The 23,610-nt window shown below is 43.7% G+C and overlaps 1 protein-coding gene across 5 annotated transcripts in view; it reads right to left on the minus strand.

The window, feature by feature from the left end:
* Positions 1 to 23,610, minus strand: part of ZRANB3 (zinc finger RANBP2-type containing 3) — a 593,631-nt gene that overhangs the window by 135,782 nt on the left and 434,239 nt on the right. For all 5 annotated transcript variants that reach the window (XM_029605377.1, XM_029605376.1, XM_029605378.1 and 2 more), the window contains 2 exons: positions 17,146 to 17,237; positions 11,369 to 11,470 (listed from right to left, as the gene is read on the minus strand). In XM_029605377.1, the coding sequence (XP_029461237.1) occupies positions 11,369 to 11,470; positions 17,146 to 17,237 (194 nt within the window). The remainder of the gene's footprint in view (positions 1 to 11,368; positions 11,471 to 17,145; positions 17,238 to 23,610) is intronic.

Here is a 23,610-nt window from a genome sequence, read left to right on the forward strand (position 1 = left end):
ACAATCAACAGGGTGTGACAAGAGGAGAAAAACTTAGAACATTAACATGTGATATAAGAAGAAATAGCAGTTACAATAAAACAGGGACCTAATGCAACTTGGAAAGTAAGGAAAGCGATAGAAAATTAACAATGTGATAAAAAAAGGCTCCGACCTCTCCTCCACTTTCAAGATTTCCGCTCGGTTCTTCAAGCTATCCTATTCTCAAAAATTGACTACTATAATTCTTTACTCCTGGGCCTCCCCACCTCCACCACTAAACCCTTGCAGATACTTCAGAACGCCACCGCTAGGATCCTCACCAACTCCAATAGAAGTGACCACATCACACCCATCCTCAAGAACTTGCATTGGCTTCCCATCAATTTCAGAATCCTGCATAAGTCCCTAACTATTATACACAAAACTATCCACAAACAGTCTTCACTCCAGCTAAAAATTCCACTACAATTCCACTCCTCCACGAGACCCATCAGAATGGTCTACAAAGAGGCCCTACACGTTACCCCCCTCCAAAGCCACACTTCACCCCTCCAATCGCAAACGCGCTTTCTCTACAGCTGGTCCCTCTCAGTGGAACGCATTACCTACGGAGCTACGCCAAGAACAATGCCTGATCACCTTTAAGAAAAAATTGAAGACTTGGCTGCTTAAACAAGCCTTTCCCTAATCTACAAATCCGCTAACACTATGCATCCTCCATCACCCTTCATCCCCCTGTGCGCAACACGCCGTTCCACCCCTCCCCCACCCTTGTTTATTAGTCATCCACCCTTCCCTCTCTATACTCCCCAGCCCCCCTTATCACACCCCACCTTCCCCTCCCTTACCCCTTAGACCCCACCTGCCTCTCGATTATAGTTAAGTACCTGAGTTAAGTTATGTTTATTTATTAACTAATTTATTAATTTCTATGCCTTTATTTAATTTCTATGCCGTTAATTTCTTCGATTCTTGAAACTATCTGTTTACTAAGTTATCCTGTATTTATCTCCCTGTTTTTTGTAACTTTCGTATATCTCGCTGTTTACCCTGTGTTCAATGTAAACCGGTGTGATATGACTATTTTGTCCTGAACATCAGTATAGCAAAAGAAAATAAATAAATAAATAAATAAATAACAATCAACCACTCAAGCTTACAAACCCATCAGGAACACTGAGCTCAGCCAAAAGAAATAACTTATTCACTAAACTGAGGGGCTAGATAAGCCATTTACCAGTCTTTAACAAATAGCAGGAAAAACATTCTGCAATGTCTGCCCCAAAAAAGAGAAACAAAGTTAAACATTGGCAGCCATGAGCCCCCCAACCTAGAAGGCCTGCATTTGTCGTAAGTATCTATCAATCCGGTGTCTCCAGGGAAACTACCTTCCTGAAATGATCCACCCGCAACTGAGTCCTCACCTCCAATGGTAGGAGAAGCCTCACCGCATAGTCCTGCAAATGTGGGTTCCATAGGGGAAAGCAACACACGATGAACAGATTGCACATGTGCTCTTGTCCAGGGAACCACATCTATCGCAGCAATCATTAATCCCGGGAGCTGTAGATAAGACCACACTATTGGGCGAATAGTTTTTGCCAGTGTTCAGACTAGAGCAATCAAACTTTGGATTCGACACTCTGGCAGAAATACTCTGGCTTGCTTCATATTGAAGTGAACGCCGAGATATTCCAGAGTCTGAGACGGCTGCAAGCTGCTCTTGGACCAGGTTCTCCATCCAGCCTAGCTCCTGTAGCAATGAAACTACCTTGCGAGAAGCATGGAGACTCCCTTGGCTTGAATCAACCAGTTGTCCAGATACAGCTGAACCAGAATGCCATCCTTGTGCAAAGCTGCCGTTAACACCACCATGATCTTGGAGAAAGTCCTGGGTGCAGTGGCCAGACCAAAAGGCAAAGCCTGAAACTGGTAATGGCAAACTGTAATAACCGTTGATGTTCCTGGCGAATGGGGATATGCAGATATGCCTCCGTCAGATCCAGACACATAAATAATTCCCCTGATTGTATTGCCATTATGATAAAGTGCACTGTTTCCATTCTGAAATGAGTGACCCGCAAATGACGAATAACTCCCTTGAGATCCAGGATGGGTCGAAAGGACCCTTCTTTCTTGGGCATGACAAAATAAATGGAATAGCGGCCCGTATTTTGCTGTGATTCAGGAATGGACATCATGGCTTTCAGGTCCAACAGCCTTTGCAATGTAGTTTCCACTACTATCCTCTGCTGAGGAGAGTTGTATGGAGATATCATAAAGGCATCTGGAGGAATGCAAAGAAATTCTAGAGCACAGCCATCCCAAACCACTTTGAGGACCCACTAAGCCGAAGTAATCTGGACCCAACTTTGATAAAAACGAGATAGGCACCCACCTATCTCTTGCACCAACAGGTGAGCCAGCAAATCTTCATTGAGAAGATTGAGGGGCCCCACTTCCGGAGCCCGCATCCTTCTGAGTCCTTCTGGATTTGAAAAGGACTGAGACCTACTAAAGGGATCTCTGGGAAGAAGCTCCCCTAAATGGATGAAATCGCCAGTAGTCTCAAGAGCGGCCACTTGCCTGAGAAATCCGAGAAAATGGTTTCTTATCCTCTGGCAAGTGAGGGACCTGGACTTTCCCCCCATTTATTTGCCATTTTTTCCAACTCACTGCCAAACAAAAGTGAACCCTTAAAGGGTAGTTTGGTAAGATTGGACTTAGAACTAATATCTGTTGACCAGTTGCGCAGCCAAGCTGCTGTTTAGCCACTATAACAAAAGCAACTTCTTTGGTGGCTGTGTGGACCAGGTGACAGCCTGCATCAACTAAGAAGGCAGCCCCTGGTTCTACAATAGATCTGCTATCTGAACCAGTTGTTGAGGGAGCGCTAGGGAGCGATCCCGCTTCCGATTAGAGTGGTGAACCCTTGGACCATGACGCGACTGCAGAGAGGAGCTCCGTGGAAGCGCTGAGGCAGGTGAGATGCATCCCAGCACAGGCGGACAGGCAGAAGACCAGGGACACGGGCCTCCACCGAACCTGACGCATCAGTAGAGACCCATCAATGCAATGCTGGTCTCTGGGGTAGCCCTCCGGCCACTCGATAGCCCTTTCGGACCTGCTGTACGGGAACGGCAAATGCACCAGGATGGAGAGAGGTCGAGGACAAGCGATGATACTGGAACAAGACGAAGACTCAAGACATGGCCAGATGAGGATGCTTGAAGACACGATTAGATAATACTTGAAGACATGGTCAAACTAAGGTACTTGGAGACATGGTCGGACAAAACATCAGGCAAGAAGGCAAGGCTGGGTCATGGTTACATCAGGGTCAAGGCACGGTTACGTCAAGGTCAAGGCATGGTTACATCAAGGTCAAGGCAAGGGTATGTCAGGGTTCAGACATGGCTACTTCAGAGTTCAAACAAGGCAATGCCAAAGTTCAGACATGGCTTCGTCAAAAGTCCAGTCACGGCTATACCAAGGATCAGACATGGCTATGTGAAGGTTCGGGCAGGACTACATCAAGGTCAAGACAAGGCTAAGGCGGGCTGAGGAGAGACAAGGGCTCTTGAAGAATGGACAGACACTGAAAGGCAGAATATCAGGAGACTAGACAGTATGGTCATCTGGAGACAAGGACCTTGGGGACGACAAAGACGAGACATCTGAAAGCAGGTTCAACTAGGGTATCCAAGACAGGGACATCAGGACTTCGGACCCCCAAAGAAACTCAATCAAGAGCAATGAGGAAGCACAGGAAGATAGGACATCCGAATGCCAGGCCTTCGTGACTTCGGATCTGCCGGACACTCAACCAAGAGCATCACTAGGGCCCCAACGGACAGGACATCTGGACATCTACTGGCAAGGACTACTTCAGAGAAAGACTTCTGCGAACAGAGCATTTGAGACGGACATCAGGGAAGACAGGACATCTGGAAGCAAGGTCATCTGAAGATGGGGACATCTGTGGACGAAGACATCGGACGGAGACATCAGTGGACAGGACATGGGACCCAACAAGAGACCAGGACATGGAACAAAGATGAAGACGAGGATCAGGAACCACAGAGGAAGACAAGGGAATTCACATGAAGAACAGAGTGCCTTGAAGAAGCGGAGGAGGACATCATCTGAGACTCCTGGACCTAAGAGCTGGAACGGAGGATCCAGGAGCAGTCCAACTCCATGACTGACTCCTTGCGAAGGCAAAGAGAAACTGAAGGCTGAGACCTTTTATAGGGCTAAAGAGGAACACCCAGGATGACATCAAGAGGTGGAGCCAGGAGGACTGGCCCTTTAAATCCTGAAGAGAGGTGTGGCCCCGCACCTAAGGAGGCAGAACCAGGAACAGCCATACTGCAGAGCAGGAGTAGGCTCGAAGCGTTAGCAGCTCCCTGCCGCAGAGGAGGAAGTCTGGATGCAGAAACTCCCCACACAGGGGAGGGGACAGCGTTGGCGGCCTCTGGGCCGCGAAGAAGAGCTCCAGAGCGGCTTACTGGCCGCAAGAAGAGGAAGTCGTTTGTGGCGGCTCCATGCTGTGGGCAGAGGCAGTGATGGTGGCCGCATCCAGACTGCGAGGGGAACAGTGGCGGCCTCCAGGCCACATGGAAGCACGGCAGCAAGGCCCGCCATGCAGGAGCAGTATGTGGGCGGTCTCCTAACCGCGAAAACAGTGTCGGGGACAGCTGGAAAAAGGTGAGAGGCTGCTTGTGGGCAGAATCGTAACCAGGGCTGCCAGATTCTTGAGAAAAATGAGTTAGTTCAAGCTATTAGGGCACAAGAAGAAGCAAGTGCAAATTCATTGCCACTGCCTCAAAGGCTTACTTAAGGATAGCCTCAATCCTTCTATCTTGATCATCCATAAGAGCTGCTCCTCCTTTCACTGGGATGGTGTTTCAAGAAATGCAACTGCTCTCTGGACTGCAGATCCAAGGGGTATAAACCCGCCAAGGCATGCCTCCCTTTAAAGCTCATCTCTGGCACACTCCATTTAAGGTCAAACAACTCTTGAATTTCATCCAGGAGGGGAAAGAAACATAAAGCCTTGTGTAGGGTGACCAATATGGGGTCCTTCTTCTACACACCCAAAGAGTCACCTCCAGCCACTCCGAGGGTCTTCAAAGTCTGAGAGATCAGGCTCGGCAACTCATTTCTATGACAGAAATGGAGAAGATGTTGCGGGACCGGGCCGTACCCCGGTCCCTCCACCCACCTTGGGGCCGGCCCGACCCATACGAGTTCCTCTTCGGCCTCCCAGGCCCGTTCCGCGGCCTGCCGCGGTGTCTCCACTGCGAGGGAGACGCCGTCGATTCCCCGTTGCTGGCCCCGCCCCCTAGGCGCGCGCGCGCTCTCCTCTTAAAGGGGCCAGCACGGGAAAACTAAGGACAGCTCCAGGATGACGTCAGATGCTGCAGGGTATATTACCCTGCAGCTGGGATAGATCCTTGCCTTGCAACGAGGTTCTCAGGAGTTCCTGACTTGCTAGCTGCTGTCTGCTCTTGGATTGCTTCTGTCTTCGACCCGGCTTGCTCCTGACTCCGTCTCCTGCCTCCGCCCCTTGGTTCTGGTTTCGACGTCTGACTTCTGGCTTCTGACCCGGCTCCGTCTCCGACTTAGTCTTCGGCTGCTGTTCCTGGCTTGGTACTGTCTCTGACCTCTGGCTCCAACCCGACTCCGTCTTCTGCCTCATCCGTGGCTTGGTTTCTACTCCAACTCTCGGCTTCCGACTCAGCTGTCTTCCTGGTCTTCGCTGGCCCAGAAGATTCACCTAAGTCCCAGTGGCCGGGCCCCTACGGGCGCCTCCTGGGGGGGCTCCGGCTTCCAGGGCGAATCTCCAAAAGTCCCAGCAGCTGGACTCCTACGGGCTCCTCCTGGGGGGGCTCCGGCTTCCAGGGCGAATCTCCAAAAGTCCCAGCGGCTGGACTCCTACGGGCTCTTCCTGGGGGAGTACCGGCTTCCAGGGTGAAGACTCGTCAGTCATCGGGGCCCAACATCGTCCGTCCTTTCAGCCTTCGCAGAGTCCTTGGTCGCATAGGACTCCACCGTGTCTCAGTGTAGAAGCCTTCTCTGAGCCCTCCGAGCCGCCTCCCGGTTGGGACGCTTGCTGTGGTTCTCCACAGTGCACCATCTTCTGTTCCAACCGGCCCAAGGGTCCACAACCGTAACAGAAGAGTCCTATATGGCTCAAAATCTGGGGGAATCTCCCTTTCCTCAACAGAGGAGCCAACATCATCATCATCAGTGTCATCTTGATCCACATCCATTCGAATCTTGTCAGGACATGCTGTGCTACGGTGCTTGCCTGTAGTGGCAGATACAGGGAAACTCCGCGTTCACGAACCTAAATTAGCAGGTATTGTCAATTCAGACGGACGCTTCTGTAGAAAGGCCTGTAATCCCTGAAAGAATTCCACCCAGGAAAAGGAGGATGGCTCCTTACTAGGCCCTATAGGTCCAAACCTGACATCCTGAGAGCGAGTCTCCCCTAAGACGACTCAACCGAAGGAGGGGATACTCGCATCATGTTGCCTCCGATCTCACTCCTCTCAGACCGTGGAGATGGGCCATAGTTGGAAAATCAGTAGGAGGCAAATCCCCACGAGCACCCAGGCAGTGCTGACATAGGCTTGCAGAAAGCTCTGGTGTATTGCCCTGATGTGGCATGCAGCACAAATAGATAAGCGCTTAGACTACTTTGCCACTGGTGCCATGGTTGGCATGCCCTCAATACAGACATAAGGATAAGTGCCCTACTAGATGCAGAAAATGTGCATACAGAAAGAAGACCCCCAGCAACACATGCACAAAGAGTGCCCCAAAACTGGATGCACTGAATATGCATCCAGAAAAAATGCTCAGCCACATGTGCTCAAAAGAAGACGAGGATGTAGATGTACAATGAGGCGTGGAGGCGCATGCCCAAAATAACTGCCACAGTCTACCATACACCAAGAAGCAGTCTGAGAGCAGAGCCTAGGCAAAAGGCTGTTCAACCCACTGTGCGTGAACTGCCTCCACATCTCACACAGCTCCCCAGAGATGTGAGTGGGAGAAGCAGAACCCGAGGAGGAAGACTCCTCACTAAAGAATTCTTTTTTTTTTAAATTATGAAGTAAAAACTTTTACCTAAGTTCAGCCCTCCCTGGCTGAGAACAGGAACGGATCCTGACTATGGGAGGAGAGGGCAAAAGCCTTCACTGCCGAGCCTCTCTCGGCCTGCAAATGCTTTTCTTTTTTTTTTTTAAGTCCACGCCAACCAAGGCTATCGGACTGAAGGCTCTCTATTGAGGGAAAGACAGAATGTTATCACCTCAGGAGGCAAGCGGTGCTATATAATCGTCTTGTCTTCTAGTTGTCTTTTTCTCTGTTTTCTTTTTTTTTCACAGGCAATCCCCAGTAAGGAAATTCATGTCCAACATCTGCTGGAGACGGAGAATATTGGCGGGCTGATGTTGGGGCGGGACTATATATCAGTGATGTCAGCTTCTTACTCCATCTCCATCTGCTGGCAGAGGTGTATAACCCACTGGTGGGGATTGGCCTGCCTGACAGCAGAGGAAGTAGTGTTATACATACATTACACAGATTAAAACTAAGACACACACTTCCATGCACGACAAAACACTCCACAGAAATCACTATTTTCCTATCAAACATCACCGGTATGGAAAGGAGGAAGAGAGATTCACAAGCACTCTCTCAAGACAAGGACAAACATTCATATAACAGTTTATCACTATAGATGGTAGATTGCTTCTTTCTGTGCAACAAGATTTCTGGTTTCCCAAAGTTTATGGAAGAAAAACAAGGCTTCCATCATACATCCACTTACTGCCCCCAACAAAAAAAAATGTTAAAGTTATTGTAAACATGCCCTCTTTTACAGGCAAAACATGCACACTCAGGAAGTCCTTACTAACATTAAAGAGATCTCACAGGGACTGCCACCCTGAGGTTAATTTCATTACAATGTAGTACCTCCCAGGGACTGTATACCCTGAGGCTAAGAAGATATCTCACATTTCTCAGGGACTGCCAGACTAACCATAACTGCATGCCCTGTTCAACTATCAGAAAAAGCCCTCCCACTTCCCTCTAGCAGGACAGCACAAATGAATCCCCCTCCATCTTGTGCCCTAAGAGTGAGATTAACTATACAAACCCTATTACTAAATAAAATTATACACTAAACACCTATGCATCAGATAAAACACATTTCTCTCACCTGCCGGTATGTTGTAAAAATATCCAAATTAGGTGGGGTCCTGAACAAGGGAAAGGGGAAAACAGGGGCTTCCATCTAGAGAAGGAAGGCAAGGCCCAAGCCTTCACTCACCAACCAGGAGCACCAAATTGCCCCTCATTCTCACTTCATGCTCACTGAGGGACGCCAAAAACTGTTATGGTTTAAACAAAATAACCGAATCATACCAGCAACTTAAGGAAAGATCTTTCATTGGAATATTCCAGGGCAGGCATTCACAAGAAGTCTCAAAGAGCATTATTTACACAATAGGTTAAATCAAATAAGCTCTGCAGTGGTAACCAGAACTACGGTGCCTCTTGATAACATCAGTGTGGCTGTGTATTTAACTCCCAGCTGCGCTTTCAGCTGGTGCCTCAGCAACAGGTCCCCTGCCGTACTGTGCAGTGTGCGTTGCTCACCAGATTCTGTCTTGACCGTTTCCTGCCTTGCCTCATTCTAGCCTGCCTTGTCTCTTCTTGCTTTGCCTAGTCTTTGCCTTGCCTACTTCTGCCTTAGCCTGCTCCTGGCTCAGCCTGTCCTAGTCCATTTCCTGTCTCTCTTTGCTCAGTCCTACGCTTCCTTCTTTGACCATTGCCTGGACCTTGACACCACCTGATCTCCGCCTGTCCTGAGCATTGACTGGATCTTGACGTCTCCTGATCTTTACCTGCCCTGATCACTGTCTGTAGTTTGATGCTGCCTGATTTCGGCCTGATTACATATGACCGCTCCTTATGAGACCAACACCTAAGTCCTGCCAGCTCCTGACCCCAAAGACTCAACCCATGGGGAACAGAGTTGTCATGTGTGAACCTTGACCTAGTCACATACTGAGCTTGTCTGCCCACTGTCAGCATGGGTTTACCAAGTTCGCTTGTGAAGCTGTGTCAATCACGCCACAGTAAGAAGGGCTTACTTTCTGTTTCAGCTATTTCATAATGACCATTAATTCATTCAGTTGTAATGCAACTGAAGTAGTATTGTTTCTCCCCTGTATCCAGTCTTTTTCCAACGAAAGGAAACCATTTGTTATATAAATAGCACATTTTGTCTGGTAGGGTTGGGGTAGAATTGAACCATAAGAAAATAAGACTTGCCATACTGGATAAGACCAAAGATCCAACAAGCCCAGTATCCTGTTTCTAAGTGGCCAATCCAGGTCATATGTACCTTGTAGGATTTCAAGGGGTAGAAAGATTCCAAGCTGGAACTCCACCTTAATAATGATTTATGGACTTTTCTACCAGGAACTTGTCCAAACCTTTTGTAAACACAGCTACACTAGTAGCATTCACCATATTCTCTGTAAACAAATTCCAGAGCTTAATTAGACGTTGAATAAAAAAATATTTTCTCTTATTAATTTTAAATGTATTACAACTAACTTCATTTTGTGCCGCCTAGTCTTTGTACTTTTTGAAAGAATAAACAACTGATTTATTGTTTACTCATTCCATTATACTCATTTTATAAACCTCTATCATATCTCCTCTCAGATGTTTATTCTCCAAGCTGAAGAGTCCTAACCGAGTTTCCATGATATGCAAATTTATCTCATGCAAATTTATTGTAGATATCATGAAAACCTGACTGGCTGTGGGGTCTCCAAGACAGTTTTAGGAAATCCTATGACATTTGTATTAAGTCTGACTATGAGGCAGTGCCCCTATGTTCCCCCTTAAACCAGTACAGGACCAGGCTAGGTTCCTGGTCCTCTTTAATTCTCCTTGTGAGAGAGAGCTCTGTGAGCGGGGCCCAACAAGGGAGGAATAAGAGTTGGGACCCAGGTGGTTTAGTCAGAACAGGCCCGGGTCTCCAGGAGGAAGGCAGCTCCTGTAAAGTAACACTGTCCAAACACTGAGCTGTGCTGAAGCTGAACTGTGAGTACTGAGGGAGCAGTACTCAACTGTGAGTAATCGAGTACATTGCTCTGAAGAGAAGACAGTCTACTGCTGTGTGATTGTGAAGCTATAATAAAGATAAATGTTTTAAGAAAGGCTGGAGTCAGACTGCATTTGTGGCTCCAGGCCTAGGGGATTACTGCTCTGTCCCACACTAGTATTAAATTGTCAATCCATTGCTTTTTGTCTCAATAATTGTGCAATATACTTCTTTTTATCTCTGCTCCCTTAATAGAGAGATGTGTTATTTTTATGACAATAATTTACAGTTTGTCACTGTAGATGTCCTGAAAGTTACCAAGCCTATTTATTTTCTTCTAGTGATAAACAATTCAATAACTGGAAATTTGATCTTAGAGAAACAGAGGTGGTGTGTTCAATTGAACCATTAACTTAAGATGACTAGATTTGGAGACTTATTTTGCAATTAAAATCAGGTCATACTAGGGGCTTCATTTATTGTAACTCATTTATTGTAACTCAACATACTAGGGGCTTCATTGTAACTCAACAGTTGGATTGATTGATTCAAGATTTATGTAGCTTTTGTTATAATATGTAACTCTTTGAAATAAAGTATTATACTTCAGTAACAAATTTGCTAGTGACTTTATAGAAGAATAGAAACATACAGCATGCTTTCCATTCCATTCTTCAGCACGTTTGAGAGCAATAAGTGTGAAAGCTGGGGGGGGGGGGGGGGGGGGGGAAAGAATAATTCCTCTTTGTATTCAGTTTTATTTTGAATTATTCATTTTAGTTTGGTAACTTTAATATACACATTTTAACCTGCAAAGTATAAAGATTTTGTGAGCACTACACCATTTCACCTAGGTGCCACTTCTGCATGCCGAGTTTCATAAAACATGGAAACTTAGCTTTGTAAATTATCACAGATGCTACTATAATGCTATGCATGTGCAATCACAAGACAGCTGGGACCTGCATGTAAAAGGTTAAAGTACAAAGTGATTTTGAAAACAGATACAAATATCACAGTTGCTAATCTTGCAAATGAGAAATTAATTGGTGTCTGGATGATGCTATCCACAGAAACACGTAGGTGTTATAATTTGCTAAAGGAACAGATCTCACATTTATTATTAGCAACATCAGCATTTAACGACTTGCCTGAATTTGTTCAAATGGAATCACTGAAATAAAATAACATACTGCTCCATTTTTATAAAACTTATGATTCAAGAACTAAATGATCTTATCTTACCAACAAACGATTTGGTTTCTGTTGAAACATCTTAGGTAAATCCTCCCAGTTTTCCAATGTAATGTCCAAAGGAATGAAATTACAGTTCAAAGGTTCACTGTCCTAAAAATACATCAGACTGTTTCATAATTGTTTATCAATTTTTTAAAAATCTAAAATAGTTATTTTCAAAGCTTACAATTTATGATATGATACAAAACCAGAATATATGTTTAGCAAAGGGATCTTTTATAGCTTATTTTTTTTAATTTTACCTTAGAAAGCATTATGCAAATATTATTTAAAAAAATTGAACATACAGTTAATTGATAACATTATGGAAAGTGGTTCAGGTTTCCTATAAAAGAGCCAAGATCATGCATGATTAGCTGTGGCATCATTCACTTTTCTGAGGTAACAGCCCTCCAACCAAAAAAAGTAACTTAAAAGTAAAATATGACTCTTGCTATATTAAAGTTAATTTCCTCTTAAAATTAAACAATATTTTAAAGGCATATTTAATTTGAAAAACACTGAGAAAAAAATGATGCATTTAGATTTTTTTATTTAGTAACTCAAAGTATCCTTGTCAAATTTTCAACAAATTTTAAATCTACATCACTGAATAGGTAATGTGGTAACATTCAATCTTCTGTTGAATTATGGAGTGGATGGATGATGCTTAATTGTTTTAAAATTAAAAATATACCCAATTAATCCCCATAGTTTCTAATCATTTGTTGTGTTTTCTATTTATAATTAATATTACTTTCCTAATATATGTATAATTAGCATGAATTTATGGTATCAGAAATACTTATACTCTTCATGAAGTAAAGATTTTGATAATGGGGTAGATTTTAAAAGCCCTGCGAGGGTAAATCCTTCTGGATTTACGTGCGCAGGGCACTCGCGCGCCGCGCACCTATTTTGCATAGGCTGCCGGCGCGCGTAAAGCCCCGGGACGCGCGTCCGAAGACCGGGGGCGTGTCCAGGGTCAGGGGGCGTGGCAAGGCTTCGAGGGCGGGCCGGGAGGGCGGTCCCAAGTCCCCCGGCACTGCGGCCTGTGCCGGGGGCTGACAAGGCGGCGCACACAAGTTACGCCTGCTTCAAGCAGGCGTAACTTGTACAACAAAGGTAGGGGGGGATTTAGGTAGGGCTGGGGGGTGGGTTAGATAGGGGAAGGGAGGGGAAGGTGGGGGGATGCGGAGGGAACGGAGGCAGGCTGCGCGGCTCAGCGCGTGCAGGCTGCCGATTTTGCGTAGCCTTGCGCACGCCGACCCCGGATTTTAAAAGATACGCGCGGCAACGCACGTATCTTTTAAAATCTGGCTTACTTTTGTTCGCGTCGGTTGCGCGAACAAGAGTACGCTTGCGCGTATTTTTTTAAGATCTACCCCAATGTGTTTTCAGAACTGCACTGATTTTCAGAACTAACATTTGTGTATTCTTTCAAGTCAAAAATATGCTAACTTAAATACATGCATATTTTTAAAATCAATTTGCATTTCTATCAGAAGTATTTGTAAAGGAAAATGTAACAGTTGTGAAACCTCCATGTTATAAATTAGATCTTGCTTTTCATGCAACATGTTTGAATATATTTCCACACACTTAATATTTCTACTGAAATGAAACAGAAGTGCTGACATTTAGATGATTTACATATTCTATACAGTCACTTTCTCTAATAAGGGCACACAATATACCAGTTTCAGACAAACACATTCCCTTTCAATGATTGAACCAGTACTGAATGCACAGAATTATCAAGACAGCTTTGAAGGGTACACCACCCCAGAAGCTGTGCAGGACCTTAAAGCAGGATATTGGGCAAGAAAAGGGTCAGTCTTCCACCTAGCCAGTCCTCTCCCCCACAGGTTGAGCCTTTGGGTTCTGGGGGCTAGTAGGTTTTTGCTGCAGTATATCATGTGAGTAAAGACAGGCTGCAACAAGGCTGGACAGGCTGGAGCAAGGCTGGACAAGTTGGAGCAGGGCTGGAGAGGCTACAGCAGGGCTGGACAAGTTGGAGCAAGGCTGGGCAGACAAGAACAGAACAATGAGCTGGGACTGGGACTGAACATCAATACGGACAAGGCAAGGTACTGAGCACGGACAGAGAGAGACTCAGGCAAGGCACAATACTGGACTGGAACTAAATATAAGCTGGGGCAAGACAAGGAGTGAATACCAGGAACAGGACTGGGCTTGGCACAGCAAGACCAAACAGAGACAGGATGGACAACACAGACAGAACAGGACTGGATAAGGACTAGGCAAGACAACAAAGAACAAAAAACACAGAAGCCTGAAGGCAGCAAGGCTGGGGGGCCTGACAGCTGCTAGGCAAAGGCCCAGAGACCACTAAGCAAGGGAAGGCCTAGACAGGCCGCAGAGCAAGGTTCAAAGAGGCAGAAGGCCCAGAGGCCACAATGCAAGGTAAGGTCTAGATAAGCTGAAAGAGAAGGAACAAGGAACAAGAAGGCCTTGAGGCCAATGACAATGTTCAAGAATAGAGTGGCCAAGTTAGAGAGCCAAGAGTGACTCCATGAAGAGGCAAGGTGGTTCTGGCAAGGATGGGTTACATAGGGCTGAGACTTAGGTGTGGTTCGAGCAGCAAAGTAGAGCCTGGCAAGGCTGGTGATGAATTTCGTTTAGGACCCCTGGTGGAGCAGAGGCTGAAGAACAGGCTGAGTCAGATGGTCAGTGATGGGATGATTTGGATAGCTAGAAGCAGAGCTCACTGGAGGCCTCTGCAGGCAGGAGTTGTCGTAACAGGCCGGATCTGGGCACAGTGAGACTGCACAGCAGGCAAAACTGTGACAACAGCATTCAGTGCATAGAATCGGCAAGGAAAATATTTCTAACAAAAATAAACTGTTTCACAATGGCAGACATATTAGAAAACTGAGGCTAAAAATATTTTCAGTAGTTTATTTTATTAACAAATTTGTGATGTTATATATATTTATTGTATTGAAAATAGTTTGCAGGTATTCATTGGCAGGATGATAGTCTTGAACATTTTTGAACATCATCATCTTTGGATAACTCTTATGTTCATCTAATAAGAGGTATCATAACCTGCAGAGAATCCATATTTATTCAGGGCAAATATGGTTACTGGAATCTTTCAGTTAAATTTTTTTTTTTTACATATAGGTTTTTCCTTTATTATTGCATTCCTCCACATATAACCCAGTTACAGAGATGGTCTTAAGTAGGGGATGCAAAAACAAAGGGTGGAGTAAATGGTTCACACATAAACAAAAGCACAATCAATAAATGTGTGAAGAGAGGTGAAACATGTTCAGATCATGAAGATTCAATAAAATATCACACTTGAAACATTTTAACATCCAAAATGCGTAATTTAATTGTAGTGCCAGTTAAATATAATACAGTCCCCTGACATGGCCATGTTTCGCTGGAGGGGCTGCATCGGGAAGGACCCAAACCAAAATCTATGACGGTAGATTGTACAGACAGGTGGACCACCAGGGCAAAACTTTTTTTTTTTAATCATTGAACCTCTCAGCAAAAGGAAAACTTGGCAAGGGAGATATTTAGATAGGCGGGACGCTGGGTGGTCAGCCAGCATGGTGTGTTAGGACATTTTCCACAATTACCATGCTTCCACTGTTGAGCTCAAGAAGCTGTGAAATTGGAGCTACTTTCCCCGTCATAACACACGGTGCTGGCTGACTACCCAGCGTCTTGCTTATCTAAATCTCTCTCTCCCTTGCTATGTTTTCCTTTTGCTGCGAGGTTCAATGCTAAAAAAATTTTTTGCCCTGGTGATCTGCCTGTCTGTATGATTTACCGTCATAGATATTGGTTTGTGTCCCTCCCGACGCAGCCCTCTAGAGAAACACGGCCATGTCGATGGACTGTATTATTTTAAACTGGCACTACAATTAAATTATGCATTTTGGGGTAGATTTTCAAAGGCTACGCGCGTAACCCGAGAAAATCTGACCCTGCGTGCGCTTATTATGCATAGGCTTGGCGGCACGCATAAGCCCAGGGACGCGCGTATTTCCCGGGGCTTTCGAAAATGGGTCCTTCCCGATGCAGCCCCTCCAGCGAAGCATGGCCATGTCCGGGGGCGGGGCCAGGGGGTGGGGGCGGTCCGGGGAGCGGCCTTGGAGGGAATGGGGAAAGCCATCGGGGCTCCTCTTGGGCTCAGCGTGCGCGAGGTGCACAAGTGTGCACCCCCTTGCGCGTGCCGACCCCGGATTTTATAACATGTGCGCAGCTGCGCGCGCATGTTATAAAATCGGGCGCAGATTTGTGCGTGCCGGGTTGCGCGCACAAATCTACGCCCGCACATAAGTTTTAAAATCTGGCCCTTTGGACTTTAAAGTGTTTCATGCGTGATATTTTATTGAATCTTCAAAATCTGAAAATGGTTCACTCTCTTCACACATTTATTGATTGTGCTTCAGTAGGGGATTACAGACCATGGCTCCCTTCAGAAACTGGTATAAGTGCATCTTAACACTGCAGTGATAGCTGACCAACAATCTGTCGGTGATAACAGGAATAAGAACTGTTTTACTGATCAATCAGCGTGTTAAATTAAAAAAGATCTAGCTCTTCATTTTCACTATACTAACTGTTCCATCATGTAACAGAAGTGGGCTGAGTGGTGTCTACTTAGTTCGAGTCGCGCACAAGTGTTTTCCGGGATCTGACAACCATGTAAGTTGCTGCTGCTATGGACTGTGGGTAAATAGTAAAATAAAATTTAGGGTAGTCAGCGGGATTTTAGGGGTTGGCGCTAGAAGGGAAGCACCTAGGTAGGGAGGTTTAGGAGAGGGGTGAACGGGGAGGGAACCGGAAAATAAGCCCTAATGCGTTGCTGTGCGCGTCTACTAAAATCCCACTTACGCACATGAGATGGCATTCACGTGCACATGCGCGTGTTGATATAAAATAGTGCATGCGGATAGTGGATTTTATAACATACGCACAGATACACGCGCATATTATAAAATCGGCGTTTTCATGTGTGCGTGCCGGCAAACGCGCGCACATGGGCACGACTCTTAAAATCTACCTTCAAATACTTAGGGAGTAGTTTTCAAAAGCCCATTTATGCTTTTAAAAATGCATTTACACACACCCAGGTGAATTTTAAAAAGAGTTACACGTGTGAAAACATACTATCATAGCAATTTTTAAAAGGCATTTACATGCGTAAAGTGCACTTACATGTGAATATTCTATGGACAATTCAATGGCATATATTGTAGCAATTTTCAAAAGATCACTTACATGGGTAATGTGCATTTACATGTGTAAAACCCAATTTTAAGCGTGTAAATGATTTTTTAAATCAGACCCTATCAGAGCAATTTTCAAAAGTATTTACCCAAGAAAGCAGCTATGTACAATTCAGTGGCATATCAATTAACAATTTTCAAAAGCCCACTTACATGGATAAAGCGCATTTACACATGTAAAATCCATTTTTAAGCCTGTAAATCTTTTTGAAAGTTATCCCATTGGACTTAAGAAAAGTTTCCTTCATTATAAGGGTGAAATTTCCTCTTGCAATTTTTTTCAAGCACCTAACTGCTACTGAATAAGAATTCTAATGTCTTTATTTTCCTACTTCAATCCTTTCTTAAGATCCATTCTGTACCAACTGGATATGTATTCTTTTCTGTTTACATTTTAGCTTTTTTTTTGCCGTTTTTTATACTTAAAAAAATGTAAACTAAATAGAAAACAATTCTTAAATTAAAATTATGCAATACATGGAGATTTCAAAGATCCACCAGTATACCTACCTTTGTATAGACATAAATTCTATCAGTATTCCTACTTGCACAGAACATTAGACCATCGTACACTGGATAAGTATCTGAATTGTCCAACTGCCCTAAAAGAAAAGTTATTATTTTTACATGTTAATATCATAGAGAAACAGCACAATGACAAAAAGTCTAGCTTACTGATGTTACTGCAGTTTGCTGGAGCTATGCTAAGACAGATCAATGGTTAATATATGACCGTCGGTCGCAGACGGCTGCGACTGCTCTTACTCACTTCATGTGCTGCCGCCCTCTCTTCCATGGGTGAACTCGCGGCTGTGGCTAGCCGCTTCCGACGCACATTGCCCTGTTCCAGGACCTTCCAGGGCGGCAGGGCCGCCGCCGACCGCCATGTCTCCTCTGGGCCTTCCTAAGCACGTGCTACATGGCCCTCCTTTAAGGACGCCAGGTCGGGAATCTCAGGGGCATCTCCTCCTGATGACATCACTAGCCCTGGACTCTTAAGCACCACTGGGGCTTGGTTCTAATCGACTTGGCAACGAGTTCCTTCATTACTGAATCCTGCTGATTTCTCTTCGGACGGTGGTTCCTGTATCCTGCACCTCCTGGTGTGAGACACTCTCAGTTACTCACTCCTCGGAGGCTCATTCCTGTCTCTGGCTATCTGCTCCTCGGAGGGCCCTGCGCCTCGGATGCTTGCCTGCCAGCTTCCCCGCTTCTCGGGGCCACTTCTGGATCTACTCTGCTTCGTGGAGACTCAGCGTGTGTTCCCCGCTCTATGGGCCATTGCCTTTACTACTCTGCTTTGTGGAGACTCAGCGTAAGTGTATCCTGTTCTGCGGGCCATTGCCTCTACTTCAATGACTGTGTTGCGCTTCCCTGCTTCTCAGGGTAGCGCCTTGTGTACTTCAGTGACTTGCCGCGCTTCTCCACTCCTCGGAGCAGCGCCTTGTATACTTCAGTGACTTCGCCACGCTCCCTGCTCCTCGGGGCAGCATTCTGCTTCAACTTCAGAGACTGTGCTCACACTTCCCCGCTCCTCGGGGTAGTGCCTCTTGCATTGCCAGAGACCCCTGGGTCTTCCCCGCTTCTCGAGTAAGCCTACGTCATTCCTCCTGTGCTGACTCACCCCGTGGCTTCGCCCCTTGGGGTTTTTCCCTCAGCACTCCTCCATACCTTGCCTTGCACTCCCCGCTCCTCGGGGCCTGCTCTGCACATCACCACTGGGAGTTCCTACTCTGGCATTTGTATTCACACTCCAGCTTCCTGCTCTCTCTATACTCCCTGGGCTGTGCCATCTGCTGCTACAGACCTCGCCTCCCGACTGTGAGGCCCAGTGGGGCTCCTCACCTCGGTACAAGGGCCCACTAACTCATGGATCCTAACAGGTTAATCAAGCTTAGCATCCTGTCTTGAAAAGCAGCCAGTCTGGGTCACAGAAGAACTCAGAAGACCAAAGTCAATTTCCTATTGCTTACTTCAGAAGAATGAAATGAAGATACCCAAGTCTATCTGGCTAATAAATGCTTAAGGACCTGTCCTCCAGAAACTTGTCAAAATGTTTTATAAACTCAATTATACTACCTGCCTTGACAACACTGACCAGCAATAAATTCTGAAGACTGCAAAAATACTTTTAAAAAATTGATTTAAATCTGCAACTGGTTATTTCCATGGAATGTTCTCTAGTCCTAATAATATTTGATGCAGTAAATAACAGTTTGTTGTTTACTTGCTCTACACCACTCATGGTTTTGTAAACTTCTATCCCCTCTAAATAATCTCTCTTCAAGCTGAAAAGTTTTAAGCTGTTAAACCTTTCCCTGTAAGGGAGCCATTTCATTCTCTACATTATTTTTATTGCCCTTTTCTGTACTTTTCTTGAGATGGGTTGCAAACAGTATTCTTAGACAGTGTTCTTGTAGAGTCAGTAATTTGCGATTTATCATTTACAAAGTCCCCACCCTTTCCCTAAGGGTAATATACCTTTTCTAAAACCCAGTCCCTAGGGGCTGAACCAGTCTGTCTGTCAAGAAATTCAGGACCACCCCTTGACCAAAAGATAACCTTTTGTTAGCCGGAACCTCCCCTGCTCTTTTGCCTTCTCTAGTACTTCCCATAAGGGGAAATCACATTACATTCTGCAATCTTTTCAGGGGAACACAGAGGCCACTTTTGGAAAATGCAGAAATTACAATAAAATAAGGATATAAACTTTATTTAACAATACCCCAAACTGTTTCTTCTGGCCTTTAAAAAAAAAAAAAAAAAAAAAAAGAACTTAACATGGATTGGATATTACTTGTCTGCAAACATTCCTAAGACTATGAAGTCCCATATGCTAAGGTAAACTCTTAACTTCTCCAAAAATAAGGAGAATCCACCAATCAAAAGCTGTGCTTGGCCATCCTCCTTGTGCATGCTCTATGTCTGTTCCCTTACTATGAAGTAAGTAAATCCAGGAACAAGAGAACCTCAACACAAGAGTCAATATCATCAGAGCCGCCATCATCAGAGCAGCTGACACGGACAGCGGCCATTGATACCTGAGAGATAGCACCAATAGATCAAAAGATTTCTACACAAAGGCTGCATCTTTGCTGCTGTGACCAACCTGAATCCCTGCCTGTGTTTAAAAAGATGCTAACTGGGGATCCTTGCATCAAAGCATTGAGTATTCCTGCCCAGCACAAAGGTTCTTTGCCAACGGAGAGAGACAGACTTCAAGCACTGACTATTTAGCAATCAGGTGAGAAAAACTTTTACTCCTAATTATGTTGAGGTCAGAGAACTGAAGTTAATTTAGAGTTAGTTAGCCTGTAATATTTGTGAATGTCAATCAATTTAAAAATTCTAGACATCTAATGTTTACATAAATCACATAAAAGTAAAATATTACAAAAAGATGTTTAAAACTATTATTGAAATTTTCATATATAGCAATTATGAAACAATATCCAAACCATTTTTTAATTCATTTTATTTTTAAAGATTATGCTTACATCCTCCAACAAAGCAGCAAATTGCCGCTGTGCCGGAGGCCTCAGGCCCCACCCCCTCCCCGTCCCTTTAGTAAAGCCCCGGGACTTAGACACATCCCGGGGCTTTACGCACATCGCTGGGCCTATTCCGGCCCATTGCTTCTTTCAAAACAGCATTCTAAACATCTTAAATTATGTCAATATCAATCAGCATTCTAAGCAATCAGTATTTTAAATGGTCAACATTCTAAATTATTCAGTGTTCTGAATAATCGTGTCAGTTATACTATACAGCACACCTCAGCGTTCCAAGCAATTTTGTCTCTAAAATTATACAACAATCCACTGCTCAATGTTCTAAACAGTCCTCATCACTTGTATTGTACCACACTCCAACACAGCCTGTTAAGGCTTTTTCACAGAGGTTCAATAATGCTGAGGAGGAGTAAAATTGCTTCGGTTGCTGTGCTTGTAATGCAGAGAATGTTCTTTCTTCAGCTAATGCCATTTCCACAGTGCTATTATATACTTGGTTGTTTATATCTATAAATAATTTAAAACTACATTTTAAAGTCAATACAAAAGCATATCTAATTTTTGTTTATTCATAAAAATGTTGCAGCTATCTATGCCACATTTTTCACTTATTGTAACAACGTTATGGACAATACCTTTCACTTGTGAATATTTAAAGCAATACAAACAATATATGATGGATCCCCTTGTATGAATGTTTTATAGAAATCCCTTATGTAAACAAGTGTTTGATAGATGTTATGGAATCCTACAAAATCAAAAGCACATTCTGTGTGTATTTTCTTTTTTTTTTTAACAGTAGCAGTGATTGGCTATGAGTCCAGTGTTATATTTAAAAGACATGTGGGGTGTGATTGAGTTATTTTACAATCCTGCAGTGCTTAGCAGATGCTCCCAAATATGACAGTTATAAAAGGAAAATCTGCTGCAATTAAATAAGGTATAGAAAACGATCATAAGATAAACATTTTTGGTTTTAAAGTGCCATCAAGTATTGACAGGCAATTTATATGTTTGGGGGACCTTTTATCTAATCTGCTACTACTACTACATGTTCTCTTGATCCTTGTGCCACTACCCTCTTAAAATGCTGCCAAACTGAAATAGTTCCCATCTTAGGTAATACCACTAATCTAATGCTACCTACAGAGACTTTACCTACTCACCTTAAATGTGCTTCAGTTACTCCTATACTCAAAAATAGTTCATTAGATTCTTCTAATCTATCAAATTACCATCCTGTTTCTTCACTTCCTTTCCTTGCCAAATTGATTGAATCCTCTGTCTTGAAACTCACTCAGTTTGTTGATGAGTATTCAGTCCTTGACCAAATCAATTTGGCTTTCTTCGTTATCACAGTACTGAATCTCTACTTACTTCTAGTCTTGACATTTTTCACCGTGGCTTTCTTTTAGATATTTCCTCAATTTTTGATACTTTAGATTATACCATTTTACTGTATCATGATTCTGAAGTGGGTATATCAGGTTCTGTTTTCTCTTGGTTTTCTTCTTACATTTCTGACTGCTCAAAGCAGATAAGAATCATTGGAACAATATGGCTCTCCATCAGTTCTGGAGTACCTCAAGGATCTGCATAATCTGCTGCACCTTTTAATATTTGCTTAACTCACCTGTTGTTTTCTTGGGCAACTTGGTGTCTCCTATAATTTGTATTCCAATGATATAAAATTTTTCTTTACTCTTCACTCATCTTGGTCTGCCACAATTAACTTAAAAGTGAATTTTTAAAGCCCAATTGTTTGATACAGTGTCCTACCAATGGTGCTGTATGCGTCTTATTATTGATCCTGGATCTGTGTTCCATCATTCATAATTTGACTGATCGCTTTGTACGTACGTATCGAACAAGGACATAATTTTGCAGATTTGAAGTGGACTGTGATTGACAAAGTTGTTAGTGCGGCTCCATTTGCAGATCTAGCGGTCCTACTCAACTATAAAGAACAGCTGTGGATTCATAAGTTGAATACAGAAACTCCTGCAGCATTGAATGACCAGGTTGATTGATTGTCATTGCTGTGATATGATTGGCTGTGCTGGTTTTTGAATGAGAAGGTTGGCTACAGTGACATCAATAGGTGGTCACAGGATTGTGTCCCTTTAAAAAGAGGTCGCCGTGAATGGGAACTTAGGTTCGCCATTTTATTTATTTATTTATATTCTTTTTTATACCGAAGTATAGCTGAGTGCCTTCACCCCGGTTTACAGTGTAACAACTTCATACAATGAACAGGTTATAAATTATAATACAATACAAACATAGATATAACATCTCGGCAGCAGCAGAGTATAACATGTTAGAATGAGACAATTTAAGGCTTCATTTAGAAGAAACTTATTAAGTATTAGAGTTCAAGATGAAGGTTGATATTGATATATATATTGATCATATCAGTCTGTGAATGATTGTCTAAACAACCATGTTTTTAATTCTTTTTTGAATGTTTTGGGATCTTTGATGGAACTTAGGTATCCTGGGATAGAGTTCCATTCTGTTGGTCCAGCTATAGAGAAGGCTCTATGTCTGGTAGCGGATAGTTTCGCAGATGAGAGAGGAGGAATAATTAGCTGTAATTTGTCAGAAGACCTTGAAGGCGGGGTGATTTGTGAATTGCAATCATGTTGTCCAGAGATGAATTGTTGTCTTTGTAAATTTCGTTATGTAGGATGGTTAAGGATTTGTATTTAATTCTCTGTGAAATTGGTAGCCAGTGAAGGTTTTTTAGGGTTGGGGAGATGTGATCAAACTTCCTTTTGCCGGTGAGCACTCGTGCAGCAGCATTTTGAAGTAATTGTAGTGGTTTTAGGGAGGATTTAGGTAGTCCTAAGAAAATTGCGTTGCAATAATCTAGGCTTGAGAAAATGAGGGTTTGAAGAATTGTTCTGAAGTTATTCGGGTACAGTAATGGTTTGAGATGTTTGAGGATCTGGAGTTTATGAAAGCCTTCTCTCGTTTTTATAGCTATGCAATTCTTAAGACTCAGATCATAATCAATCCAGATGCCAAGATCCTTTATTGGATTTCTCATTTGAATGTTGGAGTTGTCGATTTGAATGTAGGGAATTTGAGAAGAATGAGTTGAGAAGTTTCTTTTTATTAAGATCCATTCGGTTTTGTTCATATTTAAGCATAGTTTTAGTTGGTTGAGAAAAATTTTGATTGAATTGAGGTATTTTACTGTGAGGTATATTGCTTCTTCAATGGTAGATGTTATGGGGATAAGTAGTTGAATATCGTCAGCATAAAGAAAGAAGGTGATGCCAAGATTGGAGATGAAGTGACAGAGTGGTAGAAGATAAATATTAAAGAGGATGGCAGATAAGGCAGATCCTTGTGGCACTCCTGTATCTAGAGGGTAGGGATCAGATGAGACGTTATTAAAGGTGACTTTGAAAAACCTGTCTTTTAGAAATGAAGTAAACCAATCAAGGGTATTTCC

This window comes from Rhinatrema bivittatum, chromosome 6 (genome assembly GCF_901001135.1).
Source record: "Rhinatrema bivittatum chromosome 6, aRhiBiv1.1, whole genome shotgun sequence".
NCBI classification, from domain to species: Eukaryota; Metazoa; Chordata; class Amphibia; order Gymnophiona; family Rhinatrematidae; genus Rhinatrema; species Rhinatrema bivittatum.